This window comes from Trematomus bernacchii, unplaced genomic scaffold (assembly GCF_902827165.1).
Source record: "Trematomus bernacchii unplaced genomic scaffold, fTreBer1.1, whole genome shotgun sequence".
Classification (NCBI taxonomy): Eukaryota; Metazoa; Chordata; class Actinopteri; order Perciformes; family Nototheniidae; genus Trematomus; species Trematomus bernacchii.
Window position 1 is genome coordinate 8,761,400 of NW_022987564.1, and position 16,865 is coordinate 8,778,264.

Here is a 16,865-nt window from a genome sequence, read left to right on the forward strand (position 1 = left end):
AAACATAACAAGAGACAACAGGAGCAGCTCTGAATGCCACGGTTGCCCTGGTAACATGCTAACAATGACAATGCTAACATGTTGATGTTTAGAAAGTACAATGTTTACAGTGTTTGGTTTAAAGCGAAGCTTAAATGTATTGTTAGAACATTAACATTTGCTATTTATAAGTGTATGTATCACAACAATATCACATATTATTGATTATTTTGACTACTTTAACTTATGTTCTATTAAAAAGGAATACAAGTAGACCACCTGTTGTTCACTTAACAACTGTTGTTCCTGTTGGCCACGTTTGTCATGTTTAATCACTGTTTGAATGACTAGGAAGCATGATGGTGTGTTTGGATGGAAATAGTTAAGCATGTTTGCAATGGGCTTTTCAAAATAAAAGCACATCTTGATGTTATTTTTATAGGTTTTGGCCAATAATGAACAGTCAAGAGGCAACACTGAAGTCACTGATCTTTCTCTGTTAACCACAAATGTCTGTATAACATGTTGGATGTCCATGTTGAGTTATTTAAGTTTAGAACAAAAAGTATGGACCAAAACTCCCATGCCGCTAGTTTGGCTAAAATACCACAAAGAAATGTCTTCATCTCTTCTCTTGTTCTTCAGTTCCCCTCCCCAGAGTTATGGCCTCCCAACTCCACTCCTCATTCCTCCGATCTGGTCGTCTCCACTGTCAACCCTCCACTCCCTACATCTGCCCCTCCCTCCACATACCACTTAAGCCCAGATAACAACCACAACCCACCTATTTGACACCAGCAATTCCCAACACATACCTCCCACCCCCTCCGAAGAGGCTGTGATTTTAGAATAGGACATGTCAGGACAGGCGAGGAAGGCCAGACCACCATCTTGAGACCAGATAACCTCTGACTCAGAGCAGACCTCTTATCTGCTGTCACTAAAACACAATCTAAATGGAGGTTTGTCAGGATAGATCTGCACAAGATGAATCACTTTGTCTCTGAGAACAAACTCAGTTTCTAACAGTTTGTAGGCACTGTGACAGACATATCGAAACAACCGTCTTCTATATTTGTGTAGAGAATGACCCAATTCCCCCAAAGGCAACATTAAAGTTTCATCAGAGAATGAGAACAAAATCTACTTTTTGCAAGTTTTTTCAAAGCAGCTTTCCAGACGCAGGCAGGGGGTCGAGTTAAATTTGGATGTCTGGATCATGGAAACTCAGCAGGAGATTTGAGTTCATTATTTAAACCGTTTTTTTATCATTTAACTCTCAGTGCCACCAATGCGTCAGAAAACCTCCAAGCCAAATCATTTCCTCTACCCGTCCCACTTTAAAATTCTGCAGCCTACACGCCTTATGAAATAACTATCAGCTGTGAAAACTTTAAGGAGGCACTCCTCCTGTAAGAATGCAAGGCCTGCGTTTCCCCCCCAAAAACCACACTTACGCTCACAGATGGAAAGACATATGTATGTGCGTGAAACACATGCTGCACACAGCCACCCACACACACAGGGAGGGACGCAATATTCCCAAGAAGAGCAAGTGGGTGTTCTTGAGGAGAAGAAAAGGTCAAGTGCTCCATGTGTGAGACGTCAATAGACTTTAAAGCTTGAAAGTCTTCATCATGGCTGCTCGAACAAAGCCCCTCCACGTCATATTTATCATCTTTGTTTTGCTTTTTACAGAGGCTTCATAATTCTTCTATTGAATTAACTGTGTAAGACGACAAATGAATATCTGTACAAACTGTATTTAATTTCACAGAAATACCGTTTGTTTTTATTAACCTTCTTGTCAAAATTGTTGCCATTAATTAAGGATTGAGTTACCACAGTTTCTATATTAATAAACGAATGGATCATGCTCTCCTTAATGGAAAAATCTTAATTTAACTTTCTGTCCAATACGAAAAAGGTATCTATTTTAGGTTTTAGGTAATGCTGATATTCCTTGAAATCGCATTCAGTTTATCTGCACTGCTGTGTTTAAGTAGTTTGGGGGGAAAACCCAACCAAACAACCAAGCGTCTGATTTTCCTCCAAACCACACAGTCATAATTCCTTTAATGACACTTTGGAGAGAAAGGGGAGGAAATGAGTGCGAGTGCGTGTGCGTGTGTGTGTGTGTGTGCGTGTGTCTGTATAAGAGAGTGAAAAGAAAGCAGGCTGGGACTGAGGGACCAGATGCAGGGAATAAAGAGTGTCTGGGTAAAATGAGAGGAGGTGAGTGGAGTCTGGGAACAGAAGCTGGTCCAGCATCCCTGCAGCCCGCCTCAGCTTGGCACAAACACGCTGCTACCCCTCGTCTCCATCCCCCTTCAAACAGCTTAGCCATGGCCCAAACTGGCTGGCAGGGAAGCAAAGCACTTCCACTTAACCATATCAAAGTCAGCCTGGCACTGCACTGAAAGAGCATTTAGCCCTGAAGAAAATGTATTTTTTCTCAGAAACAGAATGAGCAGTCTGGGGGAAATCCTCGCTGCAAGCTGCATGCTTATTAAGGGGATATATTTTCCTGTTGTTTTGTTTTAATTTCAATGTGTACTGGAACTGGCTGAGAAATGAGGACGTGTGATAGCTTGACAAATTATTGCTTTTGATCAACTTTGAGGACATGCAGCTTAAAAAATGATTGCAGCTCAATTGGCAGGATTTGAAAAATAAATGGGATTTTAAAATATCAAAGAATTCACACTTGTCTCTTGGTAGGCAGGGTCTTTTTAAAGCAGAGAGCAGGAAAAAAGTGATTCTACACACCCTCTGGCAGGTAGAAAGCTTCTAACAACTGGAGATACACACAGTCGGCCTCTCACTTTGAAAACAGACAGTTATCTTCAGTATTGCTGCTCTGGTTCAGCTGGCAGATCCACTATGGTGGTATCACTGCACAATACACTGCACTGATTCTGTCTGTGAGTGCGTGTCCTTTTGCACTTATTAGGAAAGTAGGCTATACACACCCACATGTACAAAAAAAACAAACACATAAACACACTGCCAGAAGGGTCACAACAACATTTCCCCTCAATTTAAACTTGTTTCACATGTCTCAAGGAAACACACAATGACCCAAGGGCTGGGCATTACTCACAGCACATCATCTGTCAAAGGGACTGACACAAATTACACAAACATATTTAGAGGCTCAGACATGCTCCAAACCTCTGCAATTCACAGACATACCGTTTGTTTTTATGACAACATAGATCATAAAGCCCATTTCCACCTATATGTTCAAGCATCCCCAAAAAACAGATGTATTCATATGGATATGGATTCAACTTGGGACTATTCCGATTTAAAATCAATAAAACAGCAATAAAATCGATTACAAATGAAAATATCTTTGGTTTATGTGGGTTTACCCTGCAATGAGTTGGATCTTTGGTGAACTCACATCGCAGTGATCCACTAACCCACTGCCCCGGTGAACAAGCTTTCCCCCACAGCTGAGAGAAAGGAGTAGTTTTCTGAATGAGCGCACCCCTTCACACCCCACCATCCGGTGTTTTTTTTTAACAGTTTTTAAGCCTTATAAAGTGGCTCAGGACTTTGATTTAACTAACCTCTTCAAAACTTCAGTAGCGGCTCCTCAGTGGCGTCTCTGCGCGTCTACCTGCGCCTCTCCATCCATGCGTTCATTAAAAAAGAGAAAGTGAGTCCTATGTGTTGCGCCTGTTCGTGATGTAAATCAGAAAAAAAAGAAACTCCCACAAGAATGAGCCAGCCGCCCGGATGAGCGATGGTTGGTCGACGTCTGTTCCCCGATGAGACTCGATGCAGCGGCAGAGCAAACACTGAGCCCCTCACTCACATTCCTGTTTGTGTTTGCAGCGCTCAGCCTGAACAACGGAGAGCCAATCAGAGGCGAGGGATGTCACGGGGAGGGGGCGGGGTCAGATCATTGAGTGAGTGTGTGTGTGTGTGTGTGTGTGTGTGTGTGTGTGTGTGTGTGTGTGTGTGTGTGAAAGCATGAAGTATGGTCTGTCTATTTCTCTTTGTCTCCGTCTGTCCCATAACATAAAATAAGATGAGCTTTATAGGTGTAATTTCAGATTGATCAATACTTATAAATACAGCTAACATAATACCAATAAATAAGAAAATAAAAGGTTAATAAAACCAGAAGATAATGGTGCATTTTGAAATATAATACATTATTTTGATATAACAACATTTTTGTTAAGTGCCAGTATATCTTTTTAAACAGGTTAAGCTGTATGTCAGCGAAGGTGATACTGTGTGATTGAATTTGCACTTAAACACTAGAGACACGTAATGTATCTCACAGTTCAAATCATCATTTATTGCTGTTAATGTAAGTGGAGAAACAAAGAAAAAATAAAGGTCTTGAACTTTATAAAGTCCTTATGAATGTAATCTCTCTCTCACACACAGAAACATCCATTGAGGTCATAAGTTTCTGTTTTATCTGACAGTCACATGTTAATCAGTTGTATAAAGATATGTTTGTGCCTGGTGAAAAAGTTCATACAAAACGTACGTGCCTTTGAGGTTATTCAAAACAGTGTAATGTGTAACTGAATGTGACTGTGGACTGTAATGCACTTCAGGCACCGAACAATTCGAAAATGGCCATATTTGAAGTTGAAAGTATGAAGTTCATGACCTCTTTACAGCTCTGCACACACTCGCAGTGCATTCTGGAATGTAATGTATTGCCACAGGCTGTAGCTTGTCCTTCTCTCTCTCTCTATTTATGCACACCAGTCCGGCCTGCAGGGCAAATCAACGCCTGAACTCCAGATTTAACCAGCTGTCACCTTATGAACTGTCTCGAGCATTTCTCTTCGACCTTGTACTCTGGACAGCAGCAGGGCCTTTTTTGGAATAGAGAGAAATCTGATCCTTTCAGCCTTGTCGGTTTAAACTTAAACCTTTCATGTTCACTTGAATGTTATCCCAGAGGTTGAGTACGACCTGCCTCATAATAGTGCCTCACCAGTGCATGAAATAAGTTTTATTTGTCCTCGTAGATGTATTGGCAGGTTGTGAAAATGATGGTGTGATTATCTGTGATTACACGGCTTAACAACGGAGGCTTTTTCAAAATTGCCTTTCCAATCCTCAAGTGGGTTTACAGCGGTTGCTTTACCTCCGACAAATTGAATTACATGGAAGGGAACCATGTAAACACAAACACCTCCATCTTCAGGAGCAACACACAGCATGAAGCACACACAGGTGTTGCTGTTTGAGGTCTGTTGAAGACACATTTTTGTGGGACGACTTGGTCTTATGTAGAGCGACTCGTCTTGAGGTGCTCCTGCCAGCATAATTGCCCTCAATAAGTGGATATGCTGTTCCGCTGAGTCCATACAAATCCAGTTCAGCTCGCCCTCCCAAGAAGCAAAGGGAGCAGAAAATGGCTTGTCCCTTTTAATCCATCAGTTTGGTATTAGTAGAGGAAGAGATTTCATAATAACGTGTTGGTATGATTCATTTAAAGGGATGGTTAAAGGGTTCGTCACCCCTGGTCCTTCTTATTAGTTTGAGTACAGATTTGGCAAGAAAAAGTGCTTTGTTGTTTCTATTACAAGAGAACTTATCTTTGTTGACAAAGTGCCAAAAGAAGGACACTGATAACCTTTCCAAAAAATAACAGCAAGGAGAAAGCTCTCCCCAGAGGGTTGTTGGTTTGGAATCAATAAGAAAAGCTGGCAAAGAAAATAAAAGCTATCTATAAATGGCTTCATTGCTGGGAATTAAGCTGTTGTGAGATACCGTAAGTGCTGGAAGGATGGAAAGAGTCAAGCAGAAGTTCAAACCTAGCATGCATTCTGAGTCATTATATTAGCAGTCATACTCCACTGACGTCCAGAAATTAACTGTCATTGTATGAATGGAAGACGGGCTTGTAGAGGCAGAGAAAAATGTGTAAACAAAATGCAGCAAACAATAGTCTCCCTTCATCATGCCTCTTAAAAGGAATAGTTCACCATTTTGTGAAATAAGATAATTTACTTTCTTGATCAGAGTTAGATTGAACATAGAGACTGTCTTGGCGGCCATTGGTTGCCTGAAAACCTCACAGGCAAGAAAATACTCCTGCACACACCTGAACTCCATAGCATGTTGTATTGACACCTACATTTTGGAGAGTATAGGTAGCAAACAAACGAGATTGATTGATGTTATTAATAAGCTTTAAGATGTTGGTAGAAGGCTACATTACCTCCTGTTTCCAATATGTATAAGAGTGCTATAAGATGGGCTGGCTGCCCTAAACTTAGCAGACGGACGTGAAAGTCATATCAATCAAAGCAGATATTTATATTTTCAAAACTATTGAGATCAATTAACACCTTCCTTTATACCAACTGCAACAAAGTAGACTGATCGTCCACAGCATCTCCACATGCTGTGCTGTCAGAGAGCCTTTCCATCTGAGGCTGTCAAATGTATTCAGTCACACCTCAACCCAACTGACCCAATAGTCCTTCTCTGTCTCAATGTTCTTTGGATACTCGTTCTTCAACTGTAGTATCATACATTACTCTGTACAAAATGTAAAACCACACTCAGCCTACATTCCTCTGTAATTTCTACTATGAAATGCTTCATGAAAATATTCATGGAACTCTGTAGGGTTTCCATAAACACACACACACACACACACACACACACACACACACACACACACACACACACACACACACACACACACACACACACACACACACACAACACACACACACACACACACACACACACACACACACACACCACACACACACACACACACACACACACACACACACACACACACACACACACACACACACACACACACACAGCTGCTGAACAGCTCAGCCTGTAATTATAGCCGTCATCAGCAGCCCCTGACTAGCGGCTATATTTACTGAAGACCAGCGCGCAAAAACACATTCACACAAAGACAAGAACGTACTTACACCTGCAACCACACATGCAAACACACACATTCACACTAACACATACCTAACTATTTAAAGCAGGTGTCAATCAAAATCACAGCAACAGGTAATTTAGCATCGAGCTAATCTGCATCCTCAGCCCTAATCCCCTCAATAATTTTCTCAGGAAGCAGAAATGTCACTCTGGCTCACATAAAGAGACGGGGAACAAAGTGAAACCGTGAGAATTTTCATCAATTTAAGATCTTAACTTTCACAACCTTAATTGTCCAGCTTCCAGCTCCAAAGATGAACTTGAAATCACATTGAAAGAATAGTAAAAAAGGGCTTTATAGCCTTGTTGAGTACATATTTATATTGTAATACACTATATAGGAAGAATATGTGTTGGAAATTCAGTTTTATTCTTGTAGAAGACACTTCCCTGAAACACTTCGAACAAAATGACTCATATTGCACTTTAAACCTGCATTTCAAGGCAAAATATATTAAGTGCATTTTTCACATTTCAACTTTTGCAGAATACTCTTGACCTTCAATAAAACCCACTCAGATACCCTCTCTCCCTATAAACCATAACTGTGACACATTGGGAATATAAACAGTATGTAAAGGTAAGTGTGCTCATTCATAAGCCCATTCATATTTGAAGGTATGAATGAAATCCCAGACTGACCTCCCAGCAGAGACAGTCCTTTCCTTCTGCAGCCACATCTGCTGCTGGTCACCACCATCGACCTCCTGCTCCACATGAAGCACGGCATTGAATCAGTCAGTCTCTTTACAACCAATTCTGCTATGTTATCCAGTTCAGCATTTAATATGTCCTTCATTCATAATCTTTATCCTAATACTTCTTTGTATATTCTTCTCTAAACATTGCCTTCGTCTCTGCCTGACAACGTTTGACAACTAAACCAGGATATGTTGGAGAGGCCACATGACTGGAGGGCAGGGAGGTCAAGGCAAAGGGATGTACAGGCACAGCTGACCGTATGTGTGCCAGAGTGAGAGTGTGAGGTAAAGTGCCGCCTCTTCTCCGGTTACTCTCCCCATTTAGGTCGACTCATTGTCGGACTTCCCCAGAGTTGTAAATGCCTAACTTGAATCCAAGTGAAATTTCCAAAATGTCAACTCAACCTTAGTTTCTGTTTACAGCTGAGACATCAAAAAAACACAAAGTGTGTGTGTAGCTTTAAATACACAAGTGTGTCTACTGTATTAAACATTTAAAGCTTCTATATGCCTGTGCAAAGCTGCATTTCATACTGTGTGTCTTCAGCGTGAAGCTGTGCGCTGCCCTGTGGCGCAGCTCCATGATGGGGCTCCTTTGCTCAGTAATGACAGGTTGTGTGTTGCAGAGCCTCTGCCCTGAGGGTCTCGGAGACACGTCAGAGGTCTGCAGACTGCAGGTAGGGCCAACAATATCATCTCAATGGTGACCTCAGCAGTGGTGTAAGAAGAACTCACATCTTTCACTTACTCTGTTACAAGTCCAGCATTCAAAATCTTACTTTAGTCAAAGTATTGGCATCAAAATATACTTAAAGTGTCAAAAGTAAAAGTACTTGATGGCTAATTTCAGAATATGTGTATTAAATCACTGGATTATGACTGTGGATGCATTGTGTTTATCACAGCTGATACTTGGATACTATTACTAGTATTTACTGCTGCTGGGTACCGTGATCTATAATTATTATGTGTCAATATGTTTATCCATTAGTTTATTTATATTGAATTAGCTAATTACCTGAATCTGCAAAGCAATTAAAGCTGTCAAATAAATCTAGTGTAGAAAAAATAACAACATTGGCTTCCAAAATGTAGCGGAGTAACAATATAAAGAAGCTTAACATAAAGATATTGAGGTAAATAAAAGTATCCATAAGTGAAAAATAAACATTTTATCCGCCCTGTGATTCTGATCGGCTACAAATTGTTGTTTTTAATATTTATAAAACAGTAATCGTCCTGTGACCAGCTGCATGATGAGTAGGACTTGATCTCCAAAAGTCCCCCAGGTCAGCCCTCTGTGAAGAGTCATGGGTGGTCTGTTACATTTGATGTAAACAGGATTACCTCATTGTGAGACGCTCCAAACCACAACGTGTAAACCAGCACGCCCAGTGTTGCCCGCAGCATGGATTGTCATGGTAACCACATGTGAATTGTAAAGGAAAGGTCAGAAGTACAGTGAAAGTACCATTTTAGATATAAGCAGCATGTAAACATATGTGACCAAAAAAAACACCTACTGTACAGACAAAAACAAATCGTATATAATCTGGTTTACAGGATGTATATACCATTAAAAAAATCACCTTAAATTCCAAAATGCAATTGATATTTTTCCGTTGTTTAGCCTCCCATCTTGTTATTCTTCTACTCTGATAGTGAAAACGGAAAAAAATGAATATATATTGCGTCTGTTGGCAAAAGTAGGTCAGTGGAGCCAACTGTCAGATGCAGAAAGAGGGAGATGTGATGTTATATTCCAGCTCCAGAGGGTCCCCTCAGGTCAGAGCTATTCCCACACAGAGCGTCCACTGACGCACAAACTACAGCGCTGTCGTGTTCTTCATTGTTGTAACAGTGAGACGACATCTGTGGCCAGACAGTGGAGGTGTGGGTGGGTGGGCTGCCAAGGTGTGCATGTTGAGGATGGAAGACAATGCTTGCGTGTGTGACAGGTTACAGAGGAGTGGGTCAGGGCGTGCGTGTGTGTGTGTGTGTGTGTGTGTGTGTGTGTGTGTGTGTGTGTGTGTGTGTGTGTGTGTGTGTGTGTGTGTGTGTGTGTGTGTGTGTGTGTGTGTGTGTGTGTGTGTGTGTGTTGTGTGTGTGGTGTGTTGTGTGTGTGTGTGTGTGTGTGTGTGTGTGTGTGTGTGTGTGTGTGTGTGTGTGTGTGTGTGTGTGTGTTGGTAGGGTAAGTAGATCAGGTCGGTTTTAGATCATTCTCCAGCAGTGAACTCTCTGGCCCTAAAGACGCCCCTCCTCTCCTATATGTCCACTAAAGCTCAGATATGCACTTCCACCAAATCACATTATCACCCACCGAAAGTTGACGGACAGGAATGAACATTAATTAAATTACTTCCCAGTCAGACTGCGACACTCCGGGCCAAAAACTGCTGCAGGGAGAGTACAATTCATAGCTGAAGTCATGGTAGCAATGTAAAGTCATCATATGATAAACGTAGAGCTATGTTCACCAATACAAGGGTTTGCACCTGAAAAATGTGTTGAAGAGAAAGATATTGTATGATTAATTGTAAGTGTAAGAAAAGTCCACATTGATCTTGCCGTTATAACAGAGAGTAAGGATCCTTTGAACTCTCTTAAGCAATTATTCTGCCCTACCATATAACCAAATCATTCCTCATTACATCTTACCAGCTAAAAATATTATTAAACAACATTTTAAGCAGATATTTTATAGCAGACGCAGGTGCAATTTCTCTTATAATAATATTTTCAAACGGCTTTCCTGATTCGTTTTTGTATCTTTTCATACTAAACCGTCAGATGTTTCTCTATGCTGATAGATCAGCCCCCTCCCCTCAGGTCTCTGTGATCCTGAGCCTCGGTGGGCACTGTGCGGCTCAGAGGAGGATTCAGTTTCCTGGGTTGGCCTCACAAGGCAAGTTCAGACAAGAGACAGAGAGAGAAATGGATTTGTGAAATCTGACCTGGCCTCTTGTCTTGCAGCCTTCTCCACACGCTCTGTGGCTCATGCTGATGTCTGAGAGTGTGTGAGTGTGTGAGTGTGTGAGTGTGTGAGTGTGTGAGTGTGTGAGTGTGTGAGTGTGTGAGTGTGTGAGTGTGTGAGTGTGTGAGTGTGTGAGTGTGCGAGTGTGCCCTCTGTTTCACCCTCTTGGCAAGAGTTGAAAGCTTGTACAGTAGAAGTAAGATAGATTTCATGTCATCAGCATCACCTCAAAGCTCATATTTGATGTCACATTCTCCCTAAAATTAAATATAATTATGTGGTTGCAATTTAAAATTCTCTGAGTTAGCTTCAATTTAATCATATCGGTTTTCTTGAGAATAAGCATTTCATCCTTAGATACATTGAAATGCACCAAATCTGTGTCGAGGCAAAATTAGCTATGCTAACTGTTATGTTAGCCAACAGATTAGCTTAGCTCTGTTTATGTTGACTGTCAACAACCCTGTGTTTAAAACTGCAAACATTATCTTTTATATAATCATTTTTTCTTTGTATTGTTGTCTCTTGTTTCTTAGATTTCCAGAGAAATGCTATCAATCTACAACGGTTTCAAGACAAGCTGCTGTTCTGTGGAAATGAGATGAAGTGTTTCTTTAAAATAAGCCTGCATGTTGTGTCATGTCTTTACATACTTTGGCTTATTGGTTCCCTCTTTAAATCTCAGGTGTTGTTTTGCTGAGAACATTAAATAAAAGCCCTTCAAAGTCTGAAGCGGAGGCTTAAAGAGCAACTCTACATCAAAGCTTAACCACCATTCAGGTGTCCTGGCCCCTCAAACCATTACATGCACCCCTCCCCTCAGGATTGATCTAATAACTACATCTTGGTAGTTAAGAAATTATCTTAATCTTTGGAGGGACTTTGGCTGAATGGAAAACCTCCATTACATCCGAGTGATTGACATGTCATTGTGCCAGAAGGCTTAAAAAAACAAATAAACAATAGCTGTTGAGCCCAGCGATTAGTGGTTTTGTCAAGTAATTGGTAGTCAGGGAAGGAGTGGTACCGCATCCTATTGCAAAAATAAACAGGACGACACATTCCGGCATCAGAACGGATCACAACTCAACGACAGGGATTCAGTTCAGCTGCAAAGCGACAACAAACAGCACGTTTAAAAGTCAAATCAGACGTCTCAAAGGAAGAGTTATTTCCTATGTGGCCCTTGAGTGTAAATGCAATTCAGTGTCCCTTCCTCCTCACATTTGACTGAAGGCAGCTCCTTCATGTCTCTAACCTGACACCGTTAGTCAAACACAGGTTTATTTAGACACCAAACAGTAAGGCTTCATTCCAACCAGGACACCATTACTCACATACTCAACTATATTTTTACTGCCATTAAAGCACTTCTACTGCGGTTTTCCTTCGGGACACACTACTCTCTTGTACCTTACTTTTGCAACCTGCCTGCTACTGTGCTAACAACCACATGAGTACTGTAGCACCGCAAAATCAAGCCCTTTGAATTACTCATAAGGAGGAAGAAGGAGTTAAAGAGGCCATTGTGTTTATTTTGGTCTCAATGAAGCTGCTGTGCACTTTCACTGATATCCTTTTGTCATTCAGTGAAGCCATTTTACTTGCGAAATGTGTGCTGGGCATGTGTGTGGTGAAGTGTGATAACAAGGGAAGAAAGCAGCGTTGTGTTTGTGTTAATGTGTGTGTAGAACCACTTTAGGCAGTGGCTGTAGTTTCTATATGATCTGAATGGAACCGCTCAGTTCGGGCGAGTGTTTGGTGATTTTGCAGGGGCTCTTCAGGGATGACAAGCAGAGACTTTGTTTTTTAGTACCATCCCATCGTCATCCCAGCATGTAACATTTCAAGTTGGATGTTATTTATAGCTGCTTGTTCCAATCGTTGTTATCTCAGCTATGGAGGTCATGTTTGTTTTTCCATTTTGTCTCCAGGATTACAGAATTAATACTGGCTCGATTTTCATGAAACTCAGTTGAAGGGTGGTGCACGGGCCGAGGAAGAACCCAGTACATTTTGGTGCGGATCAACACGTTCTTTTTTTTTTCACCTATGGAAACTTTGAGTGTCCTTCTAGTTTTAATTTGTATTCTGGGTAAACTACCCCTATAATCCAGTCTCAAATCACCCTCCCTCTTAACTGACTACCTTAGTAAACTCAGTGGTGAAATGTGTATATGTATGTGGGAACCATTATTTCTAAATACAGAGGGCACTACTGGGTCAACATGTGCTCCACATTTCATGACCTGTCTACTGTGAGTCCCTAATCATGTTTCTGCAAAGTAACTGCTTTTTGATTTGACTAAAAAGAGGGAGCGCTGTCTGAGGCCAGACTGAAGCTGAAACACATTGTTCCCACTGAGCAAAGCTAACCAAGGCTGTTTGCTAATTCATAGGACATGAACTGGCCTCACTGTGTGAGTGAACTGAAGAGGAGAGGCAGGGAAAGGGAGAGAGAAAGTTTGCTTGTGGCTGTGTTACTGCTTTGTTAACGCTCTGACATCTCCACTGCCGGGCTAAAAGTAGTGCTCCTTTAATCATAATTCAGTGTGCAGAACAGCAGCTGTAGAAAGACAAGCTAGTCTAACAATGCTTCATACAACCCTATTGTCTCTGGGAGTGCAGAGATGAAAGCAAATACATCTTCAATTCTCTTTTTATTACAGTAACTCTGAGGCAACTTTGAGTTATATTCATACAAAGTGTGATGTCTGTAACATTCTTTATGGCCTACAAAAATATGCAACAATAAGAAAGCCCAAAAATAATAATAAATCACATTTCCAACCAGGGTATTAATCTGGTGACCCCTTTGGATTAATTTTGGTAACCCATTGTTTAATTCAGATGCCTATGTTGGGCACACCATTGCAAAATCTAATATTTCAGTCAACACTGAATTCAAATTGCATGGGTAGAAAAGCTCAAAGATTGTAGGCCCACTACTAATGATGAAACTAATGGTTTACAAAGAAAAATAGGCCAGTAGTACATTTGCATTAATCACCAAAAAGGAATGAAGTGCTTGAATATTCAACACAAAACACACAGTATAATTTCCATCACTAACACAAAGAGCTAATTAGAGAAGAAAATATAATAATATCTATATTCTGCAACCTTCAGCTGAGTCTGTGAACAAACACACTGATGCCTGCAGCCTGCTGGCTAACCTCCACACGAATCTCTGCGCTGTGATTGGACGGATTGTTGGGGAGAATCATCTGGCTGCGTACCTCTTGGCTGTATTGTTCAAAGGGAACGTCACATTACCAGCGGTGTGTCTCAGTCAGAAGTGGGTCAGTGGAGGCATTAACATACATTACACACCAAATGATGCAATATGTGGGAATATCCTCCGCTCACTGTCCACTCATCATCAGGGCTGAGGCTGCAGAGCACTTGGAGCCGGTATGGAGCTTAAATATGTCCTACAATGTGCACAATACAAGCTGTTGGTCTGCAATTAAACACTTTTATAAGCAGTTTAAAAGATAATACATGCTCAGACTACTTGTGGAATTATGTGCATGTTTGTGTGTCGCGAAATTTGTTTAAAATGAGAAATCGACCATTTGCAACTGGTCTGTGTGGTTTTCCAACACAGTGTGTATTCAAGAAGTGGACGCCCATTGGTTTGTGGATTACTATTTTGATGCTTCAAGTTTGGCATTTTGGCAATTTAGTTTTTTGCAACTAGTAGTGGCGCGAGAAGGTGGAGCAAAATACACTTGAAGACTGAAAAAGACATTTTTTGACACACAAATGTTACAGGAATTACCTTTCATGAACTGAAAACTAGCTGTCAAAGAGTTCAAGTTAAAACAGAAAAAAATACAGAGGGCACCCCGAACAGGAAACCACGTTGGAGCGACCTGTCAATCACAGAGTCGCCCTGCTTCCTCTATTTCACTGTAAATGGGACCACAATTCACATCATACTGTATTGAAATAGACTTGAATGTAGCTTTTGAGATCATAACCTCACCAGGAAAAAGTTAATAAATGAAGTGGGAGTAGTGGGATTTTCTTATAACTCCGATACAACCAGACTTATTTTTTGTAAACAGTGCAGTCCCCCCCCCCCCTCTTCGCTTCTTGGTTACTTGGTTACAACGTGGTGGAGGAGACCCGATAAAGTTACCTTTAGGGGACATTTTGCAGCCACTGTTAAAACACTATAAAATCTATGACTGAATCGCTGTAGGGGAAAGGTGAAAAAAAGACCCCTGGTTCTGCTGCATAAATTATTCAACTCATCAGTCCAACTATGTTATAAAAGATCAATCCTTGATTGTTATACTCTTTTAAACACAAGCAACATAATGTATGATATAGAGTGACATGATACTGTAAATGATGGGCTAATGAAGCATCATTATCCATAATGCTTTAGTCACAATCCCAAGGGATCATTTTTAATGGCTGCAGAAACATTGAACACCAGTCAATTATTATATAACCTGACAGTATTGTTTTACCTCTGAATGATCATCAGCCTGCTGTAACTCATCACTCTTACAGCATGAAAGGTTGTCATTACAGCTGGTTTAAAAATAAAATACAGTGCATGTTGAAAAGATTTTCTTGTGGTGCATAATGCTTGCTTAAAACATCTGCCTGTTATACAAGAACGCCCACACTACAGATGGCATGGCTGCTTTCAGCTTTCTAAAAAGGGTAAAAGTTGAAAAATCGATAAACAAACCCGTGCACAGAGCTCCTGAAACTGGAGACAGGAAGCATTACGTTATCATTAGTAAATGACATCTTACCTTGACTTATTATGACAATCATTGCAACTACTGAACATGGCTTCAACTAGTGGCATGCTGGAGCTTTTCTCCCCCATGAGAAATCAAGATTTGTTGGTAACCTTTTAGCATCAGAGCGTATCAGAGCCTGCTTAACCATGCAGCAAACAGCCCCACCTACGCAGCTGAAGAGATCCCTGTGGGCCACACTTCAAGAATCACTTTGCCCTCTTCTTAACCTCCAACCCTACGACAAGTCACAAACCAACCAGTCTGACCTTGCTGCGATCCTCCACCAGCCGTTTCAGCCATGCAAGCCCACCTGTACTCACGCCTGCTTCAACACTTTCCAAACTGACCCTTGGCCAGCCTTACCTTCCTGGAAGAAGACATCCTCCGCTTCTCCGCACATCATCTCATCCAGGTCATCCTCCGCAATCTCGGTCATAGCCATCACTATTCCTCTCCTTCTTCTCCCCCCTTGTCTCCCTCGGTTGACTAATCGGAGCTTCAGATAGGGTGACTGGGCTGTAAAATTGAATCAACGCCGGCTTGGCCTCTTCGCTTCAGGCGACAGTCCGATCACCAGCAGGCTCCTCGCTCCAGAATCAGAGGAGTGGGACTGAGCTGAGATTCAGCTTTCGGCACAAGAATATGTGAGTGTGTGAGTGCAAGGTGAAGAGCGTGTGTGTGTGTGGGTGAGAGAGAGGACTCCCAGCGACCTTCATTAAGTTTCAGCAACAGTGCTGATTTCATAATATCCTGTGCAAAGCTGAAGTGAGAGTGTGCGGTTTGGAGAGCACTTGTATGAGTAAGTGTGCGCATGTGTGTGTATGAGGGAGGGTCAGTGTTGTGTGCATGTGTGTGTCCATATGCACAGTATGGTGCTCTACAGTGAGTCAGCTTGAGTGGCTGGTGATAAACAGGAATAATTAGATTCTGTATTTAGACACAGCGAGGACATGCAGAAAGGGTGTGAAAATGTGTGTTTCTGTGTGTATGTGACATGGCGTGCGAGCTCTACATGTCATTCCTTCACAGCTCACTAGGAATCATGGGACCACACTGATTTCTCCCTCTATTTTTTCCCTTGGCCCACATCAGGGGGCCTCAGCAGAGCTGATAACGTCTGCTGTCGTCTGCTGTCGTCTGCTGCTGCTGAAAGGCTCCATGGTGCCGCTCAGGATGCAACGCATAAACACATACACACCTGCTCTGAAGGAGACAGATTAAGACAGTGTAAGGTTCTCTTAAATTCAGTTTTTTCATTTGGACTTCAGCATTGACAAGTTTGAACAACTCTGCAGGTTGTTTAAAAACTCTTCAAACCAACTGGAATGACAAAGGATAGATTTTAACCGGTTTCTCTAGCAAAGATGGTTTCCGGAAATAACATAATCTCCTTATTGTTTTGTTTGATACATCTGGGCAGCCAAAGCAAACTTGGTGCAACTTGTGAACCAAACTAACTCCAAACTCTTGTCACATGTA

At 41.5% G+C, this 16,865-nt stretch overlaps 1 protein-coding gene across 1 annotated transcript in view; it reads right to left on the reverse strand.

Moving 5' to 3' along the window:
- Positions 1-16,100, reverse strand: part of ripor2 (RHO family interacting cell polarization regulator 2) — a 55,206-nt gene extending 39,106 nt beyond the window's left edge. The window contains 1 exon segment of the mRNA XM_034124819.1: positions 15,750-16,100. Coding sequence (XP_033980710.1) covers positions 15,750-15,828 — 79 coding nt within the window. The 5' untranslated portion in view covers positions 15,829-16,100.
- Positions 16,101-16,865: the final 765 nt, after the last annotated feature.